Raw genomic sequence first — 27,032 nt, forward strand, 5'->3', positions numbered from 1 at the left:
ATAAAAGTGAATTTGAGAATCAATCAACTAGAATAAAATTTTCTTCCCAAATGATATTTGTGTGAATATTTTAGGGTTCCATTGATCAGAGATGGAGGGAGAGGAATGCGGATTTGGCTCACTCTCTCTCTCTCTTTTCTATTTCTTCTATGTAATTCAATGATATCATCTCACATCAATTAAATTTTATAACAAATATGATATTTTAATTGATGTACTATATATTTAATAATGATTATAATTTAGGTCTCGTTTATTTTATCGATTTGAGTTTAAAATTTGAGTTTTGTTATAGTAAAAAATTTTAAAAAATAGTCACATTTAATTTTTTACTATAATAAAAAATTTTAATATAAAATTATATCTTAATTTAAATTAAAAATTTAAATCAGCGAATTAAATGGACTCTTAGTTCACGACGCAAAGGACACGTAGATTGAATTTGAGGAAAACAAGCTGAAGAGTAATCATTGTTTCATTAACGTGGCTGCCTGATTTAGCTTCATAGTAGTCACTTTTTTTTTTTGGGTAAAAATAGTGGGTCCCTCCAAATTATAATACTAATAGACATATTTTACTGCAAACCTCTAATTTGTATAATAATTTTTTTTGTTGAAAATTAATTTGTATAATAATTGAAGCTTTGCTTTAGCGTTGTAGTCGAAAAGTACAGGTGCCTAAAGAAACAAGGTTGGTTGTTTCGTCTGTTAGTGCCGAGAAACGCCGTTATAAATTGACAAGGCGACCCAGTTGCAGTTTGTGTGTGACTCATGACTTGTGACTGAGAGACCTTACTTAGTGCGCGTGTGATTTTCAACCCTTTTTTTTCCCCCTTTTTCTCTTAAGGCCTTTCGTTATATAAATAAAACCCCCTCCCTTCTCTCAAACAACCCACTTCTCTCTCTCTCTCTCTCTCTCCATACAACCAAAGCACATATTTGCCATCTCTGTTTTCTTCTTCACGACTCTGTTTTTTTTCCCCCCCTCTTCTCTTGATCACCACTCTGTTCATACATACACCAGACAACAACATGACAAACCAGAATGTGGTTGTTTCGGACGCAAAAGGCTTGGCAATTGCCGTGGCCGTAGCGAACCAGTCCTTATTCTCTTCCGCGCCAGGCGGGTGTATCACCATTTCTCGGAACAAGCTTCAGAGACTCGAAACCGGCGGCGGTGGAGCTAGGATCAGCGCCTGGGTCGATTCCATGAGAGCTTCTTCTCCTCCGCGTACCACCAAATCCATTACTTCCTCTAATCTTATTTCCCAAGACGAAGAAAAAAGCTCTTGGACGGTAATATAATATATATACATATATTCATGTTTTTTGTTATACTACTCAAGAAGCTTCTCTATTGACGGTTTTTTTTTATTTTCTTTCTTTGGTTTGTTGTTGTTTTGGGAAAGTACAGCTTCGACACCCGTCGGCGTTGAGCATGTTCGAGCAGATAACAAATGCTTCGAAGGGAAAGCAGATTGTGATGTTTCTTGACTACGATGGTACTCTTTCTCCCATTGTTGAAGACCCTGATCGAGCTTACATGTCCAATGAGGTCTTTTTCTTTTACTTCTTATAAGTTATAAGCTTGTCCTGTTCATGTTCAATTTTTTATGAAATTAGTTCCTCTACAAAATGTTCTACTAACTTAACAAGTTTTTTTTTTTTTTTTTTTTTTTTTTTTTTTTTTTTTTTTTTTTTTAGAAAAAAAAGGTGTTGCTAGTTTTTTCCCAACCGCCATAGTGATTTTCATTAGATGAGAAAAGCTGTGAGGGCAGTTGCTAGATATTTCCCAACCGCCATAGTGAGCGGAAGATGCAGAGACAAGGTAAAACTTTTGCATTTTTTTAATTTTTAGCCATGATTATTACATTAATATCATATTTACTTGAATCTGATTGAGATATATAAAATTTTTCAGGTTTATAGCTTTGTGAGATTAGCAGAGCTTTACTACGCAGGCAGCCATGGAATGGATATCAAGGGTCCGTCAAAATGTAGCAAATACAAAAACGTGAGCTTCTAAGTTTCTTCTCTTCTCATATTTTATTTTATTTTATTTTTTTGTTTTTGTTTTTTTTTTCTTTCCAAAATTCGTGTTGTTGACTTTGAACTTTCTACGTTGAATATTGTTGTTGTTATTCAGGGTAATGAGTCAGTCCTATGTCAACCGGCCACGGAATTCCTGCCCATGGTCGATGAGGTTGGTCTCATTTTCTAGCTTGAACTCGTGTATATGTCACAAAGAACTTATAATAACAATTAGGTGTACATGAAAGATTAATTTTTTTTTTCTCTCACTATAATAGGTGTACAAAATTTTGTTGGAGAAGACAAAATCCATCCCAGGCTCCAGGGTGGAGCACAACAAGTTCTGTATATCCGTACACTTCCGTTGCGTTGACGAGAAGGCAAGACTGTAGATTTTTTTTTTTTTTTTTGCCCTAAATCTTTTCTTTTATTGGTTTGCCTTATAAAAGTTTACTTATTTATTTATTTATTTTTCAGAGTTGGGCTGCTTTGGCTGAGCAAGTTAGATTGGTGATCAATGAATATCCGAAACTTAGATTGACTCAAGGGAGGAAGGTACTGACTACAAATGTTTCAGTTTAATGAAAAGTTCCAAAAAGAATGAAAAGAAAAAGAAAAAAAAAAAGATCTTAACATGAAAAGTTATTTGTATGGTGTTATATATAAAATAATATTGCACATATTTCCCAAGTGCCTGACAAATTTTTGGCCTTTGAATAGGTACTAGAGATAAGGCCAACCATCAAATGGGACAAGGGCAAAGCCCTCGAGTTCTTACTAGAATCACTAGGTAAGCATTTTACTCATTTATTCTCTCCATGATTAAAAAGGTGGTTCCCTTTTTAATCATCATTGCACACCGTAAAATAACTTAACGAAGTAATAATTATAAACTTATCTCTAATTACCAATCATATCAATCAATCCTCTTCAGGATATGCCAATTCTAATGAAGTGTTGCCCGTATACATTGGAGATGATCGAACCGATGAGGATGCGTTCAAGGTATTAGATCCTTATCTATATATATACATATATATACCATATCTCTTTTTGCCGATATCATATATAGTAATCTTTTGCTTATAAATCCTTTGTATTAATATATATATATATATATATGTAACAGATTATGTATGTACGGTATCTTTTTTTATAGGTTCTGCGCGAGAGAGGACAAGGATTTGGAATCCTTGTTTCTAAAGTTCCAAAGGAAACGAGTGCATCTTATTCTTTGCAAGAACCATCCGAGGCAAGAATATTATCTAGTCCTAATTTGTACTTAAGCCTCAATGATGCCTGCTTCATTAATTAATATATTATCTTAATTAGTTACTAATTACTGTGGGAATTACTTTGATTAATTTGTAGGTTAAAAACTTTTTGAGGAGGTTGGTGAAGTGGAAAAGATTGTCTATGCGGAGAGAATATTAAATTTAGATCGGATGTACGAGACACAAAGAAAGTGAAGTGCACCCCAAAATTTTGTCAAGGGTGTATCCAAGTTGTGTAATATTGTTTCTAATCTTGTTGTGATTATAAATGATTTTACATGAGAGAGACAATTCCAAAAAATTTGAAAATTGTTCGAGTATTTCTTCTCTTTGACTAGCTTCTCTCATGTTATTCAATTGTTCACGTGCCTGCATGGCCAATATTGTCCGAACTCAAATTAAGCGTTTTCCTGTACGTTGTAAAATCATGTACTATTCGGAAATACCAATTTATAACAAAACCAACTAATAATCTAAATTGCATACATACTCAACCAAAAATAACAAATCAATAATACTATCAGTAATTTTTTTTTTTTTTTTCACATTCCACAAACTGATTATGAATGTTGGGAGATTCCACAAACTGATAATTAAATAATACGTACGACGTTTTCGCGTTAAAGTGAGGCAATTTTTTTTTTTCAGGACATTTTTATTTCTTTACTTATTGGTTAATTATCAATAATGTCCAATATCGTTAACTTTTGTGAGACGTGTTGGTTCACCGGAGACTGGAAATATTGAGTGGCGAGCTACTAACTAATTCAGTTTGTAATGTGGCCATTATTAGTCTGTTTCAGGGTAAAAACACATAAAAGGGGGAATCATCTTTAATTAATTAACAGCACTTTGCCAAATAGAAAAATCCAAGTTGAATTCATAGTCTAATTCTTCTACGTTTGTATTCTGTTCTCATTTTTTTTTGAAAACTTTATTGCCGGCACAAATCCTCCCTTTAGTTTATTCCAATTCTTGAGGGAACACTTTTCATCAACAAAGTAAAAATAAATAACAAAAGTACAATAAGGCCACCTTTACATCATAAGTTGCGATGTGGTCGAAACGTGCCAGTATCTGATCGAGGGATATAGAGGCGCTATATTGATACACATAAATATACAAATATATATATATATAAGTATATAGGTGCCTGCTGTAATAATTATAATTAGACTTTGAGAGTCGTGGTTCGTACATATATTCATCATTTAATTCCAGTGATAGCTTTAGAAACAACATGGGATTATCCATAACATCCCACAAAAGAACTGGGTAGTACTGAGAATGTTTTTCTCCAATTTTAATAATAATAATAATATACGTAATCTAATACATTTGTTCTTGAGTAAAGTGACTTACAGTTAAGTAATTGGCACGACGTGGGGTATCCAAGAAATCTTGAGATTTATTTATTAATATCGTCGTGCATATTTCTTTGAGAGAGGACCAAGGTTTCATGCAAATATATTGCCTGTCAAATATTATTAAGTTCATTCACCAATCGTTGATGAATATGCAGTATGGGAAGCAGTGCTTTAATAAGGTTACACTTTTTGTATTGTATATATTATTATAATATGTTGTATGATCATATATAATGTCTATCTCTTTGGTATTGAATCAATTATAACGTGGGAGCAGTCAGGTGACAACACAATGAGATTCTTGAACCGAGTGCATCCACGCACTTCTCTCTCAAGCTCCCCAAAGTCATCCTCTCCCTTCATTACTTGTTAATTTTCAACCAACTTGCTGTAATTAAATGTGAAGAATAATTCACAGTCTCACACCGTGGTTCTCGTGGAACATTTTAATACATGCCATTTGATCTCTACTTTAATTAGCTAGGTTCAACCTCATTAGGTACTAAAGAATCCCTACTCTATGATCATGAGTCTACAATTTCTGCTTAAAATATATGTGTGTATATATCCATATATTCACACACACACATATATAAATATATATGTATTATTGTAAATTGATGACACCTACATTTATAGAGTTTAAATCTATGTCTCATTTTCCTATCTTATTATCTCTGACCCGATTAAATTTTGACACCTCGTTTAACATATATATTATTAATGATGCACAATGTCTATGAAGATCGTATAACTGTTTCCTTGCATGTTATTTATCTAATTAACATATGACATCTCATTTAATTGCTTTAAGTAATTTTAATATTAAGTTCCCATTTTATGCAGTTAAGTTTAGGATAAATACAAAAAGGATAGCCAGTGAGTGAGAAGAGTAAAAATTCGTATTTCTATCTATTTATCTACAGTTGTGGTGCAAAAAAGAATATTAAATGGGTAACTAAATAGAGGAATGCCTGTATCTATATTCAGTGGCACCGTAGATCACTTGTTGAACTTAAATAATTGACAGAATAATTTGAAGTAGGATTGAAGCATAATAAGATGTGTATATCCAATGCAATTCGTCAATATATAGTACTGAGTATACGAGGCTTTCATGATCACTTGTATGTTCGTATGCATCGAACTTATCTTGGGTCAAAGGACGAAAATCCTATGTATGATAATTGATACTTAGCACATACCGCGCTCAGGCCATCGTACGTTCATTTAAAATGGAAATTTCTAGTACAAAACGTACATTTCTGAGTTGGATTTATTTTATTTATTTATTTATTTATTTTTGTCCTTGAAATTTCTGAGTTGGATTAATCAATGATGATGATGATGATACATCATTACTGCATGCAGAATACATGCGAGAAATTATTGGAGTTTGAGGGCGCCTTTTCATTTTCCTTACAATAATGGCTCTTTCCGTTTTAGTTAGTACTCGTCTCTTTAGTCACCAATTTCTTTTATTGTACTAGCGGCAAGGATTTTGAAACCAATAATTTGGCAGTGATAAGAATTGGTCAGAATGGTAGGCTAAAGTCTTGTCAACTTTTCTTCTACCAAGGCGCTCATATATTCGTTATGAAAAATAAAGCCTTATTGTATATTATTGTTGCTGTATGATTTTGTCATGAATGGAAAGTTTTCCGATTTTTGATAGGGCTTTCATAGACATAGCTATCATTCAGAACATATGTATAAACTTGTTATCTTAGAAAACCCTTTGTCTTTACGAGTGCTATGATCCAATGTTGATCAAACCTATCTACGGAATACATGCACACAGACGCATTTGTAATTTGATATTAATTTGATGCAATATTTGAAGCCAGCCCTTTTTCTTTTTTTTTTTTTTTTTTTTTTTTTTTGGCTTGTGTACATGTGAATTGCCAACATTTGATTGTATATATGTAGGCGTATTTCTGCGATATTTTATGGTGGATTTCGAAGTCCGATTATTTTGTTCCTTCCTTACGTACACACATATACACCACACATCCTCCCTTCACCCCTATTCTCGGACATTAATAGAAAAGAAAATGAAAAGGAGCATTAGCACGCGAGCTAAATTAAATAATAAGCTTGTGTGAGAGCTGGCACTAATATAGGGCACAAGTAGATCAATCTGGAGACACATATTTAATTATCTATAATTGGCACTTTAAACGGCTAAAGCGTATTAAAGAGCCAAAACTGCGCATAATTAAAAGGCTATTAGGCTATGGATGATCCCCATATCCCTTAATTATTAAACAAACATATATAAGATCCAACTGAGAGTATTTCTGCAAGATACTAATAAGACCTTCAATGAGTGAAGTTAGGAGGTTATTTTTCACGAACAGAGATGTAGACCTACCCCATTGGGCACCTAGATCTGGGAGGGCCCACATCAAAAGGATAAAAGGAATCTAAAAGTTGTTTTTTAATGGATCTATTTAATGGATTTATTTTTCAAGTGTTAGGTGGTGAAAGGGAAACCCACTACTAGGTGAAGGCCGGGAATCTATAAATATTGGTTGAAGAGGAGTTGGAATCCACTTTAAGTGCCGTGATATGAAGAGGACATACATGGGGGGTTTTTCGTTAGGGACACCCACCACCACCAAAAAAAAAAAAACCTGTCTCTTTCAAGGCGTGTAAAGGATTATTCAAACCCATTATTGGTACCATAAACAGAAATAAACTAACCCCCAAGAAGGCTCCAATTATTTGAGGAAAAAGGTCCACCATGCTTCTACAAAGAGTAGTTCCACCACTAAGAAGTGAGAGCCCAACTAACTAAACCCTCAATGTATCACACTAATTTGGCAGCTTTTACTCAACTGATCATCCATGATACACATATATTATGGGTCGGAAAAGTAATTGCCTCTCCGTTCAATTCACGTACTAATTGAAATTTATGCCGCCCCCAATACGTCCCTATTTATATATAAAAACATCACCCAATACTCAATAAAAAGAAAAGTTCTTTGTAAGTTTATGAAACTTTTCCTCCCAATCAAGCATATTATATATATATATATATATGTATATGTATATGATTGTTTTGAGCCCTAACAACATGTCTTTTTTTGTTATGGAGATTCTCAGCAGTACCACAATTTAATTACATGTTTACAAGTTAGTTTGTTCCAACTGCAGCTTTAGCAATTAAAGATGTAATGGTCCCCAACTCATAGAAGGGTGAGCTGGATGGTGCGTTGTCAAATTTCCATTGACTCGTATATATGGATTTATAGGACTTTGAAAGCAATGATCGATCATATCATTTTCTAATTTCTACGTTGTTTTGGTCAGCAACGTACGCTATGGTCATGTGTTTTAACGTAGTTATAGCATATAATTATTTGAAAAATTTTCCCATGTGATAGCCATGATCTTGCAACGAGAACCATTAATGCTTATTTTGATGGTTGTTGATTTGCTGGTTTGTTTTTTGGGCCTAACCAGTAACCAGGACTTTGCATTATTGGTGGAAAAGATTTAGAGAACCTGACATGTACCTGTATATAGGGAAGCGTCAACCAATTGCATGCATGAGTCGTACATTTTCCTAGGAAAGTCGCGCGCGCGTGTATATACATATATTGCAACGTTGATTGTGAATGGACTAGAACAAGACACGAAGTGCGAACCAGTTCAAACTCAATCTGATCATGATCGTCATAAATAAAGAACCTCGTTCCCCCCCCCCAAAAAAAAAAAAAAAAAAAAAAAAAAAAAAAAAAAAAAAAAAAGAACTAATGCTATATAGGCTGGCAACAGCCAACTTGAAGATCAAGCCTGGATATTTTAAGTCTGGAGTATTATATATAAGCAGAAGTTTTTGAAGTATGGATCCTAGGAAAGAGAGGCATCATAATTAATGATGTAATGAAGTACCACTTGTGATAAACAACCAATCTTATTTCTTATGGTCAGAACTATTATATATCCTATATACATGTGTGTGTGTGTATATATATATGTATCCACAGAGATAGGGGCAAATAACTGTTCTCCATCTTCTATTGTTCTTGTGACTTCAGAGATTAGAACTTTTAAAATCCTTCCTTTTTCTTTAATTAAGTCATATTCTGGATGATCATATAAGTTCCTCTTATCCCAAACATTCGAATTTGTTAGTCACGTGGAGCACGTGCACAGGTGTAGGTATGGGTAACACTGAGAGCGTAGCTAGTTTGTCACGTGGACACACACATATCTAGAGAGAGAATATGGAGAGTTGTTCAGCTGGTTCCATTTGTCATTAAATTTGGTTACCCTTTTTGACCATATAATTATATTTATTCCAACCCAAAGCAAAATCACGTTGGATTTAGCAGTACTAAGCAAATGCAATTTGCAATGCAAATTGTGTCTTCGCACGAATATTATTTCACTTTCTCCATGTTTAACCTGGTATATATATATATATATATATGTATATTCGCACTAAAAGACTTGCTAAACAATAAACATAGTCATTACAAACAGTCATTTGTGGGTGCTTTTGGATTCTTTAATTATGATCCTCTGAGTCTAAATAAAAGGCATTGCTGGAGCTAAAGCACTAGAAGTCTAGAATGTATATTTATGATAATGGATAGATTTGCAGTTGGGAAAAAAAAGGAGAATAATAACATATTTATAAAACTAAATAATAGAAATAGTAGATTTTAATAAACTATTGGAAGCAAATAACAATTTACTACGTAAATGTTTCATTTATGACTAGTAAAAAGATTTTTTTTTCTCATAAGTTTTCTTTCTACAATTGATAAAAAGATTTTTTTTTCACGTAAATAAAGATTTTTATCACGTAAATTATTTTTTTCAGTAATAAATAAAACAATTACACGGTATAATTAACCTGCTGTTTACTCTAAATAATTTTAAAATCTATTATTTACTTAATTTAGTTTTAAAAATATGTTATTTACTGTAATTTTTTCAAAAAAATAAAAAAGCTCAAGCCAGGCAATTAATTAATCAATTTTCAAGTTATATAATAGTACAACTTGATATGTGAATGTAATAATAGGGGTTTTATCTATTCGAAACGGATTTTGTCCCATTAATCCTGTGCATGTATTTTACAGGTGCTCTAGTTACATGTACATATAAGTTTCTCTCAATTATTTAGCAGAAAGAAAAAATTTAAAAAGAGATTAAATGAGGTTTCTGTTAAGAATTAGACTAATTACCGATAGCAATAAAAATCGTAATAAAAGAAATCAAGCGAAATTAACACACAAAATTTATATTCTCCTTAATTGAGACGGCGTCATCTTTTAGCCGATGTAGTTTTTCTGCTATAATAAAGAAGAAGTTACAAGTATGAAATTCCTAGACTACCCTTAATAAAATTTTCCCCTCAATCCTCTGTGTAAGGCAATAAATCGTTAAGGCAATTAATTAGGCTTTACAACTTAACAATCTCCAACTTTGAGACTAATTCACCATCAATAGCTCATCCCTGCAACGGCTCCAAAGTTGATCTTATGAAATGATACCAAACCTGTATATGCTTTGTCCTAGTATTATACACAAGATTTTTTACTAGGTGAATAACGCTCTTATTGTCACAATGCAATACCCTCTTCCCGTACTTGTGACCCTGTTCTTCTAAGAATGACTGCAACCACAACATCTCTTTGCTAACTTCAATCAATGCTACTCTGCCTCAATAGTGGAGAGAGCAACTGTCTTCTGCCATCAATATCACCAGCCATGTCAGCATCTACATAGCCCTATAAACCCAAGTTGGCATTCTCATGAAACACAGGCTGAATTTGTAGTGCCTCAAATATATGAGAACCACCTCATTGCTTCTCAGTGTTGTTTGCTAAGATTGCTCTTAAATCTGCTCATAACTACTCCCACGGCATGTGTTATGTTCGGCCTAGTACAAACCATGGCATACATAAGGCTTTCAATAGCAGAGACAAAGTGCCTTGGCCATGTAGTCCTGCTCCTGCTTTGTCATAAGCCACTTTTCCTTTGATAGTTTGAAGTAACTAGCTAAAGGAGTACTCATTAATTTGGCATCATCCATGTTGAATCTACTAAGCGCATTTTTCACATACTCCTCCTGTCACGCTTTCAAGATATCACTGTCGATCCACGACTTTATGTAATCCTCTGCATAAGGCAATAAATCGTTAGGTTAATTAATTAGGCTCCACAACTTAACAGTTTCTCCTCATTATAATTATTACACATTTATGTATATTCTGGTAATTTGGTGATTCTTAGAATATTGGGACATCTAGAGGATATATAAAGGTGTTTCCCATTAATCTTGAGGAATGTACAGTTCTTACGCGAGTTAAGAATGTCGGTTTCTAAATTTTCTCTTCGTTGACAATTATTCCTTTCATCTTTGCCTCCTAAACTCAACATTAATGACTTGGTACGTTGTTAAATGCACTGCTCAGTCCATGATTTGCTAAGATCCTCCTTTTCACAAAAACGTGAAAATCATTATAGGCATAAATCATTATATACATAATTATGTTATTCTCTACATATGTCATGTGTATGATTTTTTTCCCCCCTAGTAGTTCCAAATATTACCGGATGTCCATCTTTAGTGATGCTAATTTTCCTACTGACCGACCAAGCAGCCCAACACTACAGGGCCCAGCATCTAGACTTTTGCCCATAACGTTATTTGGGCATCTGGTTTTTGTCTCTTGGTTTCCTCCTTGGAATTGGTACGGGTAGAATAGAATTGGCAAATGGCAATTTGAATGATGATATGAAGTTGACAATTACTTAAGAAATTACTACGCAAGAGATTACTGACAATTCATCCACTAAATAAAAATAAAATTAACTGGAACCTATCGGAATTTTGGAAAAGACCGACACAAAAGTTCAAGATAACCAGGCCTCTTATAAATCACATATTTGCAAAACAGGTAAATAAAAGAATAGCTCATTCTCGGATCGGAATGCATTTCAATGTACGTTTAATATATGTGCACCAAAACGTGTACATTTTTAAAGAGAAAGAAGAAAAAACAATAAAAAAAATAAAAAAAAAACTACACAAACCCGGGTCAGAAAATCATGTGAAATTGTGGAGCGTTGTGCTAAAATAAACACAGATCAGATGATCTAAACTATTTCCTTTGCATTATTAATGTCGTTTGCTACACTTCGCTTGTCGTACGGCATTCCTGAGACAGACCAAAAAAAATTCCTGAGACAGAACACGAGAACCTGATGCGGCCAAAGAATCCACCGTCACGTCGCATGCAGCAACTAATTTCACGATCCCAGTAATCCACGTCCACACTTGATCTGTTCTGGCCGTGATGTTCTCCATCTTCAGAGACAATTTTACGCGACCTTTCTGTTTCTTCTTCTCCATCTCCTTCCTCAACCTATCAACAACGACGTCGGCATTCTTTCCACGAAGCGCCACATCAAACACCGTCGAATTCGCACGCGCGTTATAAAACTCCGGGAATTCCCCAACACCGATTTCCCGTTCCCTAAACCAAAGCGAAACGACTCCGCCTTCTCTGTACGACACGTCGACTTTTGCGTTCGTGTTCTCGGATCTCAACGTGACGTTGCAAGCTCGCGAATCGCGCGAGTGGTGAGGATCATGCAGAGTGTTGTTGAAAGCTACGTCGACGCGTTCGACGTAGAAGTTGGGGTTCCGGGGCTTAAAATAGGCGGAGAGAACGCTTGCGCTGAGGCCAAGAGCTAGGACGATGACGGTGGCGAAGAGGAGGACGCAGCAGCAGCGAGAGGTGCAGGGCTTGATTTTCTTGTTGTCGTTTTTGGTGGGGTTATGACGTCGTTCGGCGATGGCGGCGTTCTCGGGGGGAGGGACTCGGTAGATTTGGTCCTTGGGGACTTGGACGACGTAAGTGGCGTGGACGCGGCCAAAGCAATTAGAGTTGGTAGTAGTAGTTTCGGATTTTGGGAATTGGGAGAAATACTTGTCGTTTTCGCCATTGTAAATACCATTGGGTTCACGATCGAGTGTGTCGTTTTCATGTTCATGATCGGCGGGAGGTGGGACCCGCTCCGCCATTGGGAGATGGAGTGATGGTGGGTTGCATGGAAATAATATGAGGAGGATGGGGTTTGAGTGCGTCTATGATAATCATTTGCCGATTGGAATAAGGTTTGAATAAGATAGAAATTAGTTTGATTAGAGCAAGGTTTTTTTTTTTTTTTTTTTTTTCCGGTAGGAAATAAAAAAAAAAAAAAGAGAAGGAAAAGAACTTAACATCAAATTATGCCGATTTTACAGGGTCAACAGAATCACATAATTGGTCCCCTAAAAGGATTTCATTTGACTAGCCCTAAATAAACGGCAGTTTTGTTCATCTAAATTCACGCGAAAAAGATGAAAATGGTACTGATCACGACATGAGTTTACCTTATCTTGTGGTGAGAAAATAATTCGACTCTGACATTTTTTTAATTCTTTTTTTTAAGTGTTATACGTATTTTTTTAATTCGACTCTCACATTTGTACCTCATTATAAGTTCTATCCTAATCTCATGTAGTTCAACGTTTTTTATTTTTGATAATTCATATAGTATCGTGCTCATTACCAAAAACCATATACATGTTTGACGGACTCTGCTAAAAATTTGACGTACGTATGGTATATGTAATGTGACACAACAAGAGTTACGGAAGGCCAAATCCGTGGTGGAGAATAAATTCTCAAAACACAACATCTCAATTAAACCAGATTTACCAACAAAAACATATGGAAAACCAGATAATTTGGCACCTATGAGGTGTTTATTAACGAATATATCTTCATCCTCGACTATCGCTAAATGCAAGGTTTAAACAAAGATATTTCTTTTTTAAAACTTCGAATGAGGAATTTAAAAAATGTATATTGGGATAGAATCATGTGTAAAACTGCGTTTGATTATGCAAAATAACAAGAGAAATTAAAGCTAAAAAAACGACAATATGCTTAACAAACAACCAGCAATGGTTAGAAGAAACAAATGACGTTGAACAGAGCTAACTCTGTGCCTATCTCTTAACAAAAATCTCGAAGATATATTCTAACACATGGAAGGGAGATGAAATCTGGAGCTCTGGTGGTAAGTCAATGATGTAGAAGTTGATCTTTCTTCAACCTCATTGCTGACATTTCTGCAGGCTAGAACATCAAAATCAGTCTGATTTTTTTTATTTTTTATTATCAAATATATACTTTCAGACAAATTATGCCTATCTTGGCGGTTTTTTTATTTATTTATTATTATTATTTTTTTTATCAAATATATACTTTCAGAATAGATTTAATGTAAAATTCCAAACCTTCTTTCAATAATACCCAATTTTTACATCTAGACGCCAAGATACCCTTACAAAAAATCTCTAAGAAAATGAAAAACATAAAACTCTAAAATAAGTTTAGAGTTATTTAACTTCATTCTTTTAGTTTTTTTTTTTCCTCCTATATTGTTACTTTTCCAATTTGAGGGTAATTTGGGTATCTTTGAGATTAAAATCTTGTGTTGACTAAGAAAATGAAGAAAATTCATGTATCAAATCTAATTTGAAGGTGAACCTTCCTTTGTTAGTGTTGATGGGTCTCGCTGATCTTCTTGGTGTTTTAATGATTCACTTTGTACCTTGATTAGTTTGTGTTAATGTCATGTTTGTCTAATGTTTCGGTTGGTTTTCATATGTTATAAATATATATATATATATATTTACACACATATGTAAGAGTCTAGTGAGGAATAAACTTGTCATTTCATCACACAAAAGTAACTCAAATAAGATAATATGTAAAAAGTGGTGTAACTGCGTAAATGAGTTTTATAAGCAATAATGGACCTAACAATATTTTTTTTTTCCCGATTATTTGGCGCTTTTACGTTTTGCATCTTTAGATTATCAACATCAATCAGGCTTGTCTATAATTTATGGAATCTAACTCGTGTGTGTTTTTATTTTTGTCTCATTCTGTGTCTCAATAATAATATAATGACACGTCAATTAAAATATTATGTTAATTTAAAATTTCTTATCACATCAATCAAGGTGAGCATTTTACCCACAGGTTTAGATACCCGTGAGTATCCATCTCCCGAATGGGGTGGATATGGGGATGAGAGCGGGTATAGAAGTTTATATTGTCTATCAAAATGAGGGCGAGACGTGAGTGTAAAGAGCATCCTTATTCTGCCTCAGCCTGCGTCCCGATATACATTACAAATATTTTTAATACAAATATATATTATAATATTACTTAAAAAAAAAATATGGAATTAAAAAGACTTAAAAGTATTTTACTATTTTACCATCTTAAAAAATCTTATCGCAATTTTTTTTTTTAAAGAGTAAATTAGTAAGTATGAGGGATAAAAATAAATACAAAAGCAGGAGTGGGGGAAGTATATCCGATTCTGTTCCGCCCAACAATCAGCTCTAACGTCAATTGGGGATACGAAAGAGACATCTAAGCTCATGCCATGATTTATGTATTTGTGTGTGTATATATATAACTTCTTTTTGTCACTAATTAAGTTTTCTATAGTTCACTATAAGTTACTACTTTATTTCATATCGTATGCAATGACTAACCTTTTTTAATGTTTTTTGTTTACAAAATCTTGGCTAAACCTATATTAATTAGCGAGAATGAAAAATAATAAACGAAAATAAAAGCAAAAATTAACACCAAGAATTTTATACAGATTTCACTATATTTTTGAAGAAAATCGATACAAGAAAATCACTCAATCATTCATTTGTATTTTTCTCACATTCAACAAAGTTTCTCTTAGCCTCTCACTTCAATTTTTTCTTCAGAAAATCGTCACACATAAAACCTCTAAGAATAGGTATTTTTATATATTACAAGAAAAGGCTAAATAAATCTTTGAAAAAACCCTAAAAAACCGACTAAAACTCCTACTGCGGCACTGCTGCTCGTCCCAGGCTGTGTGCAACAGCCCCTTGGCACCGCGGCGCTACTTCGATTTTTCTTCTTTTTAGTTGCTTTTCTTCCATGTGAGATCAGGCGCCACGATTTCAACAATATTATCCCTTTCTACCTCCCGAACACACCCATAATGAACGAACTTGTTTAAGAGATAACGACATTTACACGGAATGTAATACATATATATATATATATGCCAAATATATGACTATATATACATATCTCATCCAAAAATAATATATATTGGCTGGTTTACAAAGGTCTTATATTCAAAAAGCAAAAAAATAATAATAATAATAATAATAACAATTAGAGAGGGAAAGTTTATTTAATCCTTTATTCAAAAAGAACAAGTGCATAATAGTCCTCACTTACCAAAAGCAATCATGGATCCAATACTTTAACAATTAGGAAATGATGATTAATTTGAAGAAAGTATCCTCGAGATCGTTACTTTAAAGACGTTTGATAAGGAGATTCATATCATGTTTTGAATCATGGCTCATGGTTTGTTACAGTATTTTTTCTCACAAAAAATACACGTAAATCAAAAATAGTTCTAATCTCATGATTCTAACCAAACGTCTCCAATCGTTACTTATTATTGCACGAAATCGTTACTTATATATGAAAAACGAAAGCTTGGACGTATCTGATCATAGCTCTAATACAAACGGGCAAACAGCAATTTTCTTTCCCAAAACTAATTAGACCACTTAATAATTACATGTTCGTGTGATCTTCTTCAAATAACTAGTTCTGATAATAGGATCAATAGGGATATGGATTTTAACAGAAGGATAAACTATATAACAATTAGTTTAAGAGAGGATAACAAGTGGCTGCACACGTTCTACACTCCTCCATCACATCAAATATGTGATCTATTAGTGTGCTAGCCACATCACACCAAGAAGAACAACTCATCTTGTTGAACTCCTTTTTTTTTTTTTTCTTTTTTTTTTTTTGATGTGCTGGCTTTGCTTCATTTTTAAGTTATTCGTTCCCATCTGGGAGAAAATTATATTGGCTGCGTGGAGACCCCCACAAAATAGTGAGTTATCCAAACAGATCCATAAGACAACTATAAAGGTCCTTTTATAATGTCCTCTCAAGATGAAAAGAAGAACATTTACTTGTCGTTGTTGGTTAATACGAAAAAAGAAAAGAACAAATCTGGAGGGCCAGTGCAGCTATCCATTATTGACGTGATTTTTTTTTTTCTACTACATATTTAATACGTTTAGGCTTCAAAAATTTGGCCAAAGATGTGGTTGGAATGTGGAACCGACCTACCCTCTCTTGCTGAGCTTATCTCTAGCATTCTGGAAGTATGACTTGTTGTTACTTATTTGAGGATTTATATGTAAGAATCTTTCAACGGAAATGCACATTTTTCAATCATTTGGAAATTAAATATAATAAGTAAATCTTACAAATTTAGTTAAAAGCGATTCAAAACAATTTAGAGGCGTTACAAACAAACTTTCCCCTTGTTGTTAACTCCACATACAGACCATTACCATAAACTAAAACCAAGATAACTTCCACACATATACACATATAGAAAAATAAAATATTAAACTTACACTAATTGACCGGATATAAGTTGATATTTTGGCTGTACTGCGGCAACGACACGCACCTGTGATTCCAACGGTCAAGATAATTAGATTAATTTGCAAAATTATAACAATGTGAAGCGAAACATAATTTATTGTCACTTATTAGCAGTGTGGAAATGAACTTTTGTACTTAATCCTAATCCACACCAATGATATGATTGTTTTTTCCAGTAAAAAAAAAAGCAAAAAACTGATACGATCGTGTTTGAGCCACACAAAAAATATCTTTTTAAATAATATGGTATTGGTCCCATTCCCATCTGAAAAAGAAAAAAAAAAAAGGTGATTAGAAAAACCAACTTAATCAGTCTGAAAATTTGGATCAAATAAACAATTAAAGGTAATGTATATTATTAATATTGGTCAGATATCCTCCGCGCGTATGCTATAAAATTCAAAGCCGGCACTTAGGGGAACTGTGGGGCCCCACTCTTCAAAAGGTAAACGGTCAAACGCTCTCCCCTACTTGGCCAAAACAATTGAGAGCTCTCTCTCTCTATAACAACTAAACAACTGTTCATTCACATATATCTCCCTCCCGTCCCAAAGACTTATCGTTAGCATCAAAACCCATACCAGAATCAAAGAGATCAAAATGGACGGCTTCGATCAACTCCCCGACTCGCTGATCCTCCTGATCTTCAACTCCGTTTCCGACATCAAGACCCTCCTCCGATGCCGCGCCGTCTGCCAGCGATTCAACTCCCTCGTCCCCCAGACGGAGTCGCTCCTCCTCAAGGTCGACTGCGTCGTCTCTCCCGACTCCGCCGACCGCGACGGCGACGACTCCTTCCTCTTCACCTTCCTCAAATCCATCCTCAAATCCCTCCACGACCTCGTCTCTCCAAATCCCCTCTCCAATCCCTCCTCTCTAAAGCCGCCGCAGAATTCTCCTTCTCAGATCCTCCGCGGCTTCGATCGGGTCCGCAACCTCGAGATCGAGCTCCCCTCCGGCGACATGAGGCTCGAGAAAGGCGCCGTCGTGAAGTGGACGGCCGAGTTTGGGACTAGCCTCAGGAGCTGCGTGATCCTAGGGTTTCGCGCGATCAGGGACTCGGAGACGGCGGCAATCGGAGGCGATTCGGCCGGCGCAGGGGAGGAGGACTTCGCGAGGGGGCTGAAGACGAGAGTGGTGTGGACGATAAGCGCGCTGATTGCGGCGTCCGCGAGGCATTACTTCTTGAGAGAGGTGGTGAGGGAGCAGAGAGAGCTTCGGAGGCTGGTTTTGACCGACAGAGAAGGTGAAGGCACGGTGGTGATGGACAAGGCGGGGCTGGCGGAGCTGAGAGGCGGCGGAGGGGCGGCGGAGGTGGCGCACGTTCGCAGAGAAGAAGTGGTGGTGGAGGGGGATGGAGAAGAAGAAGAAGAGGATGACGTGGCGGAGAGGAACAGGACGAGGGTGCCGAGCGTGAGGATGAGGATGAGGCACGCGCCGAGGCTGGAGCTCAAGGGAGGGTTTTGGGCTGAGGGGGCAACGCTCGTTGTGGTAAGGCCCACCAAGGAGGGGAGTGGGGCCCAGGTGGGTGATGACGTGGAGGAGGCTAATTTGGCCACGATGGCATTCGGGGAAGGGCTGTACGGTGAGGCTGTTGGGTCGCTTCTAAAGTGCCGGAGTTATATTCTCGAGATGAACTCCTTCTAGTTCTTTAATTTGGTCGAGTTTTCCGCTGGCTGTCAGATTGCCTGTTTACGCGGTAACTGATCGATGAGATTTTTTTTTGTTTGTTTGTTTGTTTTTTCTTTTTAATTTCTCCGTAAATTTGGTCTTTAGTGCAAGTGCAGGCAGGTTGAAGTAAGGTTGTTTTGTATATTCGTCTCTTTCTTTGATCGAATAAAAGATGTTCTACCTTCACGCTACTTAACGTATTTATATAATATTTTCAGGTTTGGTCGATGGTTGCATTTGAATCTAATTGTCATTTGAATTTTATCGTAGTTGTCTAGTTGATGGAACTATAATTCTGGATTATAATATCGTGATTCATGTGATTGTTTTGTTTTAATCGAAGAGCAACTTTTTTTTTTTTTTTTAGGACATACTTTTTTATGTTTTCTTTTATCTAGGATAAACTTTCATTTATTCTTTCAAAAAACATCTAGAAACCGTGCCTAGCTAAAGTTTATTTTTGAGTCGAGCTTCTCGAAGTAACTTTCAAAGTCTTATATGATAATTTGAAACGTATTTGCGCTAAAATATCTTAAAATTGTCGCATCGTTTAATGCGATGTTTTTTTTTTTTTTTTTTTTTTTTGTGACATTTTTTTTATATATCATTTACAGTTTAACGTGATATACATTTTTTTTTTGTTGTAACTTTTTAACTTTTTAGGTGTAATTGCATAAATGAAAATTCAAAAACGATGGCATCATAATATGCGACAATATCATAACAAACGACTACAAAAATTTTAAAAATTTTACAAAATTTAAAAATAATAATAATAGAAAGATAAATTTTAAGACGAACAAAGAAACAACACTCCATAAAAAAAATAAAAAATAAAAAACAACACGAAAAAGTAAAACGACAACGCCTCAGTAAGTATCAATTTCATAACAAACAATTACATGTAACGATGACAACTTTGAGTACGAGAAAAACCGACAAGGCCATCACTAATCTGAAAAAACGACAGCATAAACATACTAAGGTCATGTAACGGACACCAAATACAAAACGACAGTATAATAACTAACGCGAATAATAAGAACGACAAAGTTGGAAACAACGAAGGTAACGACAAGGATGGGTAACAGGGGGGGGGAAAAGAATGAGAGAAACGACACAAAAGAAAACAAAATAAAAAATTAGCATATATTGTGAAACGACGACAACATTAGACATTAAAGAAACGACCATCATAAATTAGGGATTTGCAACCAAACCAAACCGCTTATTTTGGGTCATGCAAACCAAACGAATTACAAACAAAAACGAAAACGAAGATTTTTTTTTAGGGGGGGAATAAACAACGGGCCCGTTTACTTCGCTCATTCAAGTTTTTAATTCGAGTTGAGATGTGACTTTATGTAAGAGCTTTTTACTGTAGCAAAAAAGTTAAATGTGACTGTTTCTGAGAACATTTTATTATAGTAAAATTTGAATTCTAAACTCAAATCAGTAAAATGAACGGGGCATTCAAGTATTGAAAAGTGAAACAAAAACGCAAAGTGAAATGTATAAATTTGAAATGACAGAGACTTTGCAATTGCATACAATAACAAACGACAAAAGAAAAGACCCCAACTCGGGAAACGACAATGCCATGTCCAATGTTATAAACAGAAAACGGCAACTAAAAACAAGAAGTTGAAAAACCATTTCGTCAACGCTACGCCATCCATGATGGTCTCCGGATTCAGAAGGAAAAAGAAAAACGAACTCATAATCTAAGATGAGCATACGAGCAATATATGGGTTGCAACCTCAATTCTAATACCTTGTACACCAACAATCATGCTCACTGTATGCCAAGATATAAGAAACACAAAACCCAAATCGCACGGGCATCGCCATAACTTCAAATGGAAAAATATGCTTGAACATTGTACTGTATTGAAATGGAACACTGAATAATTGTGAGAAAGTGAATCATTTGGTTGATAGATAACCCACTAGTCAGACACTAGTAACTAACTCTTCTTACATTGATTTCCAAGAATGTACTGAAAAACACTTGCAAAAGATTACTGCACCATGAACTTTTGGCTTGTTTATCACTTCACTCTTCTAAAAACTAGCTTGATTAAGATCACCAATTATCATCAAGTCATGAACCAAAATCTGTAACGTGGGTATAACAACAAACACTTTGGGTGCATATAATTCTCGTTTCTCAACCAGTAGATTGCTTTTCTAGTCCTAGTTCACTAGTATAAGGAAGCACATATTTTTCTGAGAATTGCTTTATAGTGATCTTACAAACAGTAGTCAAACTAGGTTTGATCTTAAGAATTCTTTTGCTCTCCAGAATCCGCAAAACTTCTAGCCGAGGTTTCAGCCTGCGTTCAACACTGTAAAGAAGCAAGTCAGGATGATCAACCACAAAGGAGATATCATGGTTCCCAAAAACAAGCAAAAGCTCTGTCATGCCCTTTGTTAGATCTGATGTTACGTTTAATGTTCTAGATGATGTTGAAACACTGTCTGAAACACGGCTTGATTAATTAAGATCCGGGTTTCTTACTATTCAAATTGTTCGAATAGAATAAAGTGCAGAATCAAAAGAACACACAATATGATATCACAGTTCGGTGCGCACATTTACTCTGCGGGACCACGCCTAAACAATAAACAGTTTACTATGTTCTAAAAATTACAGACACCAGACGGACCTATTTACTCAAGGACTCCCTCCTAGACAACGACGCCGCTGTGACGAATCTCCACAGTGATTTGTTTAGCGTGCACCACATGTCTTCTTAACTGCACGGTGAACTCCCTTCGACCGACAGAGCTTCCTCCCGAAAGCAACAAATCTCTCTCCCGAAGGACGATCTCAATAACTCATAAAAACTCACAGACGTCTCTCTGAATATTTTCTCACTAGTAAGCTCTCAAATTCACAGACTTTTCCTCTGGAGATATTCAATTAAATCCATGTCACATATGCTTTGAAACAAAGCTTTTAAATAAAGTCAAGATAATCTCATTCAAATTCACTCTTAATAAGTTCTCTATTATCTCTATGATTCTCTCTCATATATAGACTCTAAAATATGCTAACTCCAACACGTAAAAAACATCCACATACATGTGCAATATATATATATATATATATATATATATATATATATCCCAAAGATAAACTTTGTTTGATCTCTATGTGCTATATCTCTAATTTATCTCCAAATCTACTTTTGTAGATAAAGCTCTATTTATTTCTTTCTAGAATCACATTTAAATTCAAATACCCAATGCATTATCTTCCTTTGATCAATGCCTTATCCTTATCTCTCCAAATCTGATTCTAAATCTTCTTCTGCAATACGAAATCTTCTTGAACTTATTTTTTAAATTTTTACAAGATTGCCAATAGATTGCCAACTAATAAAAATACTTAACAATCTCCCCCTTTGACATTTTTTGACAAAACTAACAAGAGATCCTAAAAAATTCAAAAACGACAAAAAAATATAAAATTACATTGTTCTCCCTCTTTTTGTCGAAAATAAACCAAAGACACAAAAATATAAAAAAAAAAATTCACACCCTAGAACTGTCTTCAGTAGCTTACTCTCCCTGAATCTTCTATGTGTCTTACTCCCCCTGAATGTAGCATTCTCCCTTGTATAATGCTCTTAACACCTGTCAATCGCTTAGTGCAACCAGCATCACTACACCCACATTCATTAGTGCATGCTTCTAAAGAAGTATAAGCCTTATGACACCTCAAATCAGATTTTCTTACCCACATACGTCTAGAAAAATTATTTTTCACATCAATATTCACGTTAGGTGTCTTCTTTGAGTTTGCAGAATTTGGTGGATTAATAAACATACCTCTCATCAAAGCATTTAAATACTTGTAGCATCGCGGTCTTATGTGGCCAGGTAAACCGCAGTAATAGCATGTGGGACAAACCTTCTATGTCAAGGGGATGAGATAATAACCTTCTTAGTGGAGGAGGTCGGAGGCTTAGGGGCAGACGTCTTCTTCACAAACACTGTTTTGGACATTAAGCTCTCACCAATATAGCCAAGGCCATGTCGATCGCCACTCACTTTTTCTATTGAGAGAATGTGATCCAATTTTGTGGTGCCGGAATTCATCATCTTCAATGACTTTTGAGTGTGCTCCAGTTCAGCTCTTATCTCCTGTAGCTTTTTCTCCTTTTCAACAGACCAAAATTCATAGTTTACAGCAACCTTTTAAGTACATCCTTCTCTTTAATAAGCTCATCGACTCGCTCCAGCAAAGACTTATTCATTTTAACCACCAAAACCCATTTGTTGAACATGGTTTCATATGCCTCCTGGATTGTCTCCTCAGTTAGTTCTTCACCATTGCTGGAACCGTCAGAATCTGAAAAATCTCCGTTTTCATCTGGTTTTTCAGAGTGTGTTGCAAATGATGTTGCAGATAATGTTACAGATGATGTTACAACATGAGCTGTGACACGATCTGTAACACTGCAGTTTGGAACATCTTGGTAGACATTAAACGCAACATAGTTGTTCACATGATCATCATCTTCCTGGTTGCCTTCAGAATCCTCATCACTCCATGTGACATTGAGAGACTTCTTCCTCTTTTTGAGAGTGTTAGCACACTCAGACTGAATTTGACCATAACCGTCGCACTCCTGGCATTGAATTCTCATATTCTTCTTCTTATCATTGGAGGAATTTGTAGCTCCCTTATTTTTCTGAAAATTGTTAGAGTTGTTGAACGTTGAAGTTTGATTCTTCTCGTTGAACTTCTTCATCACCCTATTGAAATTTTTAGTCAATCGAGTAAGAGACTCCTCTAAGTCTTCATCTTCTTCTTTAACATTATCTTCCACTTCGGATTGGAAAGCAATCCCCTGAGAAATCTCTGTCTCCTTCTTATTTTGACTCAGATTCATTTTAAATGTCCTCAGTGATCCCATCAATTCATCCACTCTCATAGTTTCAGTGTTTTTCGCCTCTTCAATGGCAGTGACTTTGTAGGCAAACCTTTGTGGTAATGATCTCAACGTCTTGCTGACAAGTTTTGCCTCGGGAATTTTTTCACCCAGAGCAAATGATTCATTAGCTATATCACACAACCGTGAATTAAATTCAGAAATAGTTTCAGTTTCATGCATTCGAAGAGTTTCAAACCTGGTTGTGAGCATATTCAATTTTGATTGTCTGACCGCAGCTGTTCCTTCATGAGCCACCTCCAGAATCTCTCATGCTTCTTTTGTCGATTCACACGTGGATATCATCTTGAACTGATTAACATCAACTCCATTGAATATTGCATTGAGTGCACGTGAGTTGTAGTTGGACAACCTGTCTTCATCAGTGCTCCATCACTCTTCAGGCTTGAGAATCTCCTTTCCTTCTGCATCCTTTGTTTCTGGATGCTTCCATCCGATCAGGATTGCACGCCATGCTCTTTCATCTTGAGCCTTGATGAAAGCCTTCATCCGAGCTTTCCAATAAGAATAATTTGAGCCATCAAGCAGACGGGGACGTACAACTGAACCTCCTTCCTTTAGAAAATCCATTCCAAACATAACATATCAACTCTCCAAGATCTCACCAAACTTATGGTCAGTGAACCTCACAACTTGTTAGATCTGATGTTACGTCTAATGTTCCAGATGATGTTGGAAAACTGTCTGGAACATGGCTTGATTAATTAAGATCCGGGTTTCTTACTATTCAAATTGTTCGAGTAGAATAAAGTACAGAAATCAAAAGAACACACAATATGATATCGCAGTTCGGTGCGCACACCTACTCTGCGGGGCCACGCCCAGACAATAAATAGTTCACTATGTTCCAGAAATTACAGACACCGGACTGACTTATTTACTCAAGGACTCCCTCCTAGACAACGACGCCGCTGTGACGAATCTCCACAGTGATTTGTTTAGTGTGCACCACACGTCTTCTTAACTGCACGGTGAACTCCCTTCGACCGACAGAGCTTCCTCCCAAAAGCAACAAATCCCTCTCTCAAAGGACAATCTCAATAACTCATAAAAACTCACAGACGTCTCTCTGAATATTTTCTCAACAGTAAGTTCTTAAATTCACAGACTCTTACTCTGAAGATATTCTATTAAATCCATGTCACATATGCTCTGAAACAAAGCTTTTAAATAAAGTCAAGAGAATCTCATTCAAATCCACTCTTGATAAGTTCTCTATTATCTCCATGATTCTCTCTCCTAGATAGGCTCTAAAATATCTTCACGTTATCGTCATAATCTCCAATTCGAATTATGCAGCAACCTTCATATTATCTCTTCTCTTCACCTTTTCAGCATTAATATCTTCACTTTAAATTTCAAAACCGATTTCAACATATAGCATATAGTCTTCTCTTAGCTAACTCCAGCACGTAAAAAACATCCACATACATGTGTAAAATATATATATATATATATATATCCTAAAGATAAACTTTATTTGATCTCCACGTGCTATATCTCTCATTTATCTCTAAATTTACTTTTGTAAATAAAGTTTTCTTTATCTCTTTATAGAATCACATTTAAATTTAAATATCTAATACATTATTTTTTTTTTATCAAGACCTTCTCTTTATCTTTCTAAATCTGATTCTGAATCTTCTTCTACGATATGAAATTTTTTTAAATTTATTTTTTAAATTTTTACAAGATTGTCAATCGATTGACAACTAATAAAAATACTTTCAACATCCTTGATTTTGCTCTTGCACACTGAAAACTTGCGGAGCTCTCCTAAAAACTGCTAATATATCGTTTTCTGAGAACCCCAAACTCCCGAAAAGCTCCAACTTCAGCCCCCAATTCTCCATCGACATCGAACTCAAAACCCGAATAGCAGGAAGGAACATCTTCGACTTCCTATCAAACCACATTTCGTCAGCTCTTCTCACGAAGTCCATGATTCTCTCAGGCTTGCGCATGAAAAATTTCGGGAATTTAAACACGAATTTGGTGATAACAGAAGAACTCACGCCACAGCTCTAATGAAACTCGATATTTGGCATCATGATCTTCTCCAAATCCACCTTTAAAAACCACCCAGATGACTTTAAGGCCTTACAAACGGCCGAATCTGAACCCAGAACGCTATTCAGCACCGAAATTGACTGCCCGAGACGATTGTCCAAACTATACCATAGAATCCACGGGTCAGATGATATAATATCGGCAATGTCGGAAGGAGAGAAGCCCAAGTCATGGAAAATCTTGAACTTTGGTCTGATGGATTTGTCAAGGTCTGTGGGAGAGAAGTTTGGGTTGCTTTTTGATCGTTTTTTCTAGGTGGGTTTAGGAGAAACCGCTTTCTCTGAGGAATGAAAGAGCCAAATCGAAACGTTGGGGATTCTTCAGATGAGAAACGGTTGAGGACGCTTTTGAAGCGGCTTCAGGGGAAAACTGAGGCTCATTGATCAAGTATTCGGAGACTGTAATGGCGGATTTCGGTTCTGGTCTTCTGGGTTGTGGAGAGGAAGAGAAGAAGAGGACTGAGATTGAGAAGCAAAGATGGGGATTTTGCAGCTGAGACTGGGAATAGCTGGTAGTGAGAGTGAGATAACGCGTTTGCATATTTTGAAGATCATTTAAAAAAAAAAAAATTTGCAGAGTTTTTGCCAAACAGAAATAAAACTGGTAGTTGGGAAAATGAAAAGTAAAGAGCTTGCCTTTGAGTCTGCGAATTATCACAGCTTATTTATCAGCCCTCTTGTTACACTGGGCGATACAAGGTAAAAAAATTTAGAAGAACAAGATGGATCTGAATATTGTTATGGACGAACGAAAAAGAACCGAGAGACGTAAGCAATGGTCAATGAGCATGGAAGTCTTGCTCCAAAACCAGAATTTGGCGCAACGAGGAAGTGAAAAGATGATGAGAGAATTTATATTGAAAAGTTTCTTGTCGTACACCGAGGAAAACGACACCGAACTGAACCCTAAAGCCCTCTTTCAAACGACGTGTTAGTTGTTGTCTATGCATTTCATATTGTTTCCATTTCTATTCAGCAATATATATATATATAGTTTACTTTGGGTTCGTCAGCTATAAAAGAACGTGACGAGAAACGACAATACAAAAAAAAAAAAAAAAAAAAAAAAAACATTTACGTTT

General features: G+C 35.6%; 4 protein-coding genes across 4 annotated transcripts; 2 read left to right on the plus strand and 2 right to left on the minus strand.

Moving 5' to 3' along the window:
• The first annotated feature begins 780 nt into the window (after positions 1–780).
• On the plus strand, positions 781–3,789 carry LOC21404409 (probable trehalose-phosphate phosphatase D). The gene is made up of 11 exons (XM_024171867.1): positions 781–1,295; positions 1,414–1,554; positions 1,756–1,827; positions 1,921–2,013; positions 2,146–2,202; positions 2,309–2,410; positions 2,508–2,585; positions 2,751–2,820; positions 2,965–3,035; positions 3,190–3,282; positions 3,402–3,789. The coding sequence occupies exons 1-11, from the start codon at positions 1,032–1,034 to the stop codon at positions 3,462–3,464; spliced, it is 1,104 nt and encodes a 367-aa protein (XP_024027635.1). The 5' UTR covers positions 781–1,031; the 3' UTR covers positions 3,465–3,789.
• Positions 3,790–10,337: 6,548 nt separating this feature from the next.
• On the minus strand, positions 10,338–12,727 carry LOC112093447 (NDR1/HIN1-like protein 13). Its single transcript, XM_024171882.1, has 3 exons — positions 11,870–12,727; positions 10,628–10,765; positions 10,338–10,424 (listed from the first exon to the last, which is right to left on the minus strand). The coding sequence occupies exons 1-3, from the start codon at positions 12,725–12,727 to the stop codon at positions 10,338–10,340; spliced, it is 1,083 nt and encodes a 360-aa protein (XP_024027650.1).
• A 4,945-nt stretch (positions 12,728–17,672) lies between these two features.
• Positions 17,673–19,108, plus strand: LOC21404410 (F-box protein At1g22220). The gene has a single exon (XM_010107597.2). It carries the CDS (start codon positions 17,847–17,849, stop codon positions 18,891–18,893), a length of 1,047 nt encoding a protein of 348 aa, XP_010105899.1. The 5' UTR covers positions 17,673–17,846; the 3' UTR covers positions 18,894–19,108.
• Positions 19,109–25,905: 6,797 nt separating this feature from the next.
• Positions 25,906–26,491, minus strand: LOC21404413. Its single transcript, XM_010107600.2, has 2 exons — positions 26,224–26,491; positions 25,906–26,162 (listed from the first exon to the last, which is right to left on the minus strand). The coding sequence occupies exons 1-2, from the start codon at positions 26,489–26,491 to the stop codon at positions 25,906–25,908; spliced, it is 525 nt and encodes a 174-aa protein (XP_010105902.2).
• Positions 26,492–27,032: the final 541 nt, after the last annotated feature.

This window comes from Morus notabilis, unplaced genomic scaffold, assembly GCF_000414095.1.
Source record: "Morus notabilis unplaced genomic scaffold, ASM41409v2 Scaffold206, whole genome shotgun sequence".
In the NCBI taxonomy this organism is placed as follows: Eukaryota; Viridiplantae; Streptophyta; class Magnoliopsida; order Rosales; family Moraceae; genus Morus; species Morus notabilis.

What these genes read in the sequence shown, in the direction of transcription:
- LOC112093447 (XM_024171882.1), bottom strand. Translation starts at nt 12,727, where the DNA reads ATGGCGGAGCGGGTCCCACCTCCCGCCGATCATGAACATGAAAACGAC. An exon ending in TGTCTCAGGAATTTTTTTTG is followed by an intron (nt 10,766 to 11,869) that starts GTCTGTCTCAGG and finishes AAAGCGTGACAG; the next exon opens with GAGGAGTATGTGAAAAATGC. An exon ending in AGCAGGACTACATGGCCAAG is followed by an intron (nt 10,425 to 10,627) that starts GCACTTTGTCTC and finishes TTGGGTTTATAG; the next exon opens with GGCTATGTAGATGCTGACAT.
- LOC21404410 (XM_010107597.2), top strand. Translation starts at nt 17,847, where the DNA reads ATGGACGGCTTCGATCAACTCCCCGACTCGCTGATCCTCCTGATCTTC.
- LOC21404409 (XM_024171867.1), top strand. Translation starts at nt 1,032, where the DNA reads ATGACAAACCAGAATGTGGTTGTTTCGGACGCAAAAGGCTTGGCAATT. An exon ending in AAGAAAAAAGCTCTTGGACG is followed by an intron (nt 1,296 to 1,413) that starts GTAATATAATAT and finishes GGGAAAGTACAG; the next exon opens with CTTCGACACCCGTCGGCGTT. An exon ending in AATGTAGCAAATACAAAAAC is followed by an intron (nt 2,014 to 2,145) that starts GTGAGCTTCTAA and finishes GTTGTTATTCAG; the next exon opens with GGTAATGAGTCAGTCCTATG.
- LOC21404413 (XM_010107600.2), bottom strand. Translation starts at nt 26,491, where the DNA reads ATGCAAACGCGTTATCTCACTCTCACTACCAGCTATTCCCAGTCTCAG. An exon ending in TTCATTCCTCAGAGAAAGCG is followed by an intron (nt 26,163 to 26,223) that starts GTTTCTCCTAAA and finishes TCTCTCCCACAG; the next exon opens with ACCTTGACAAATCCATCAGA.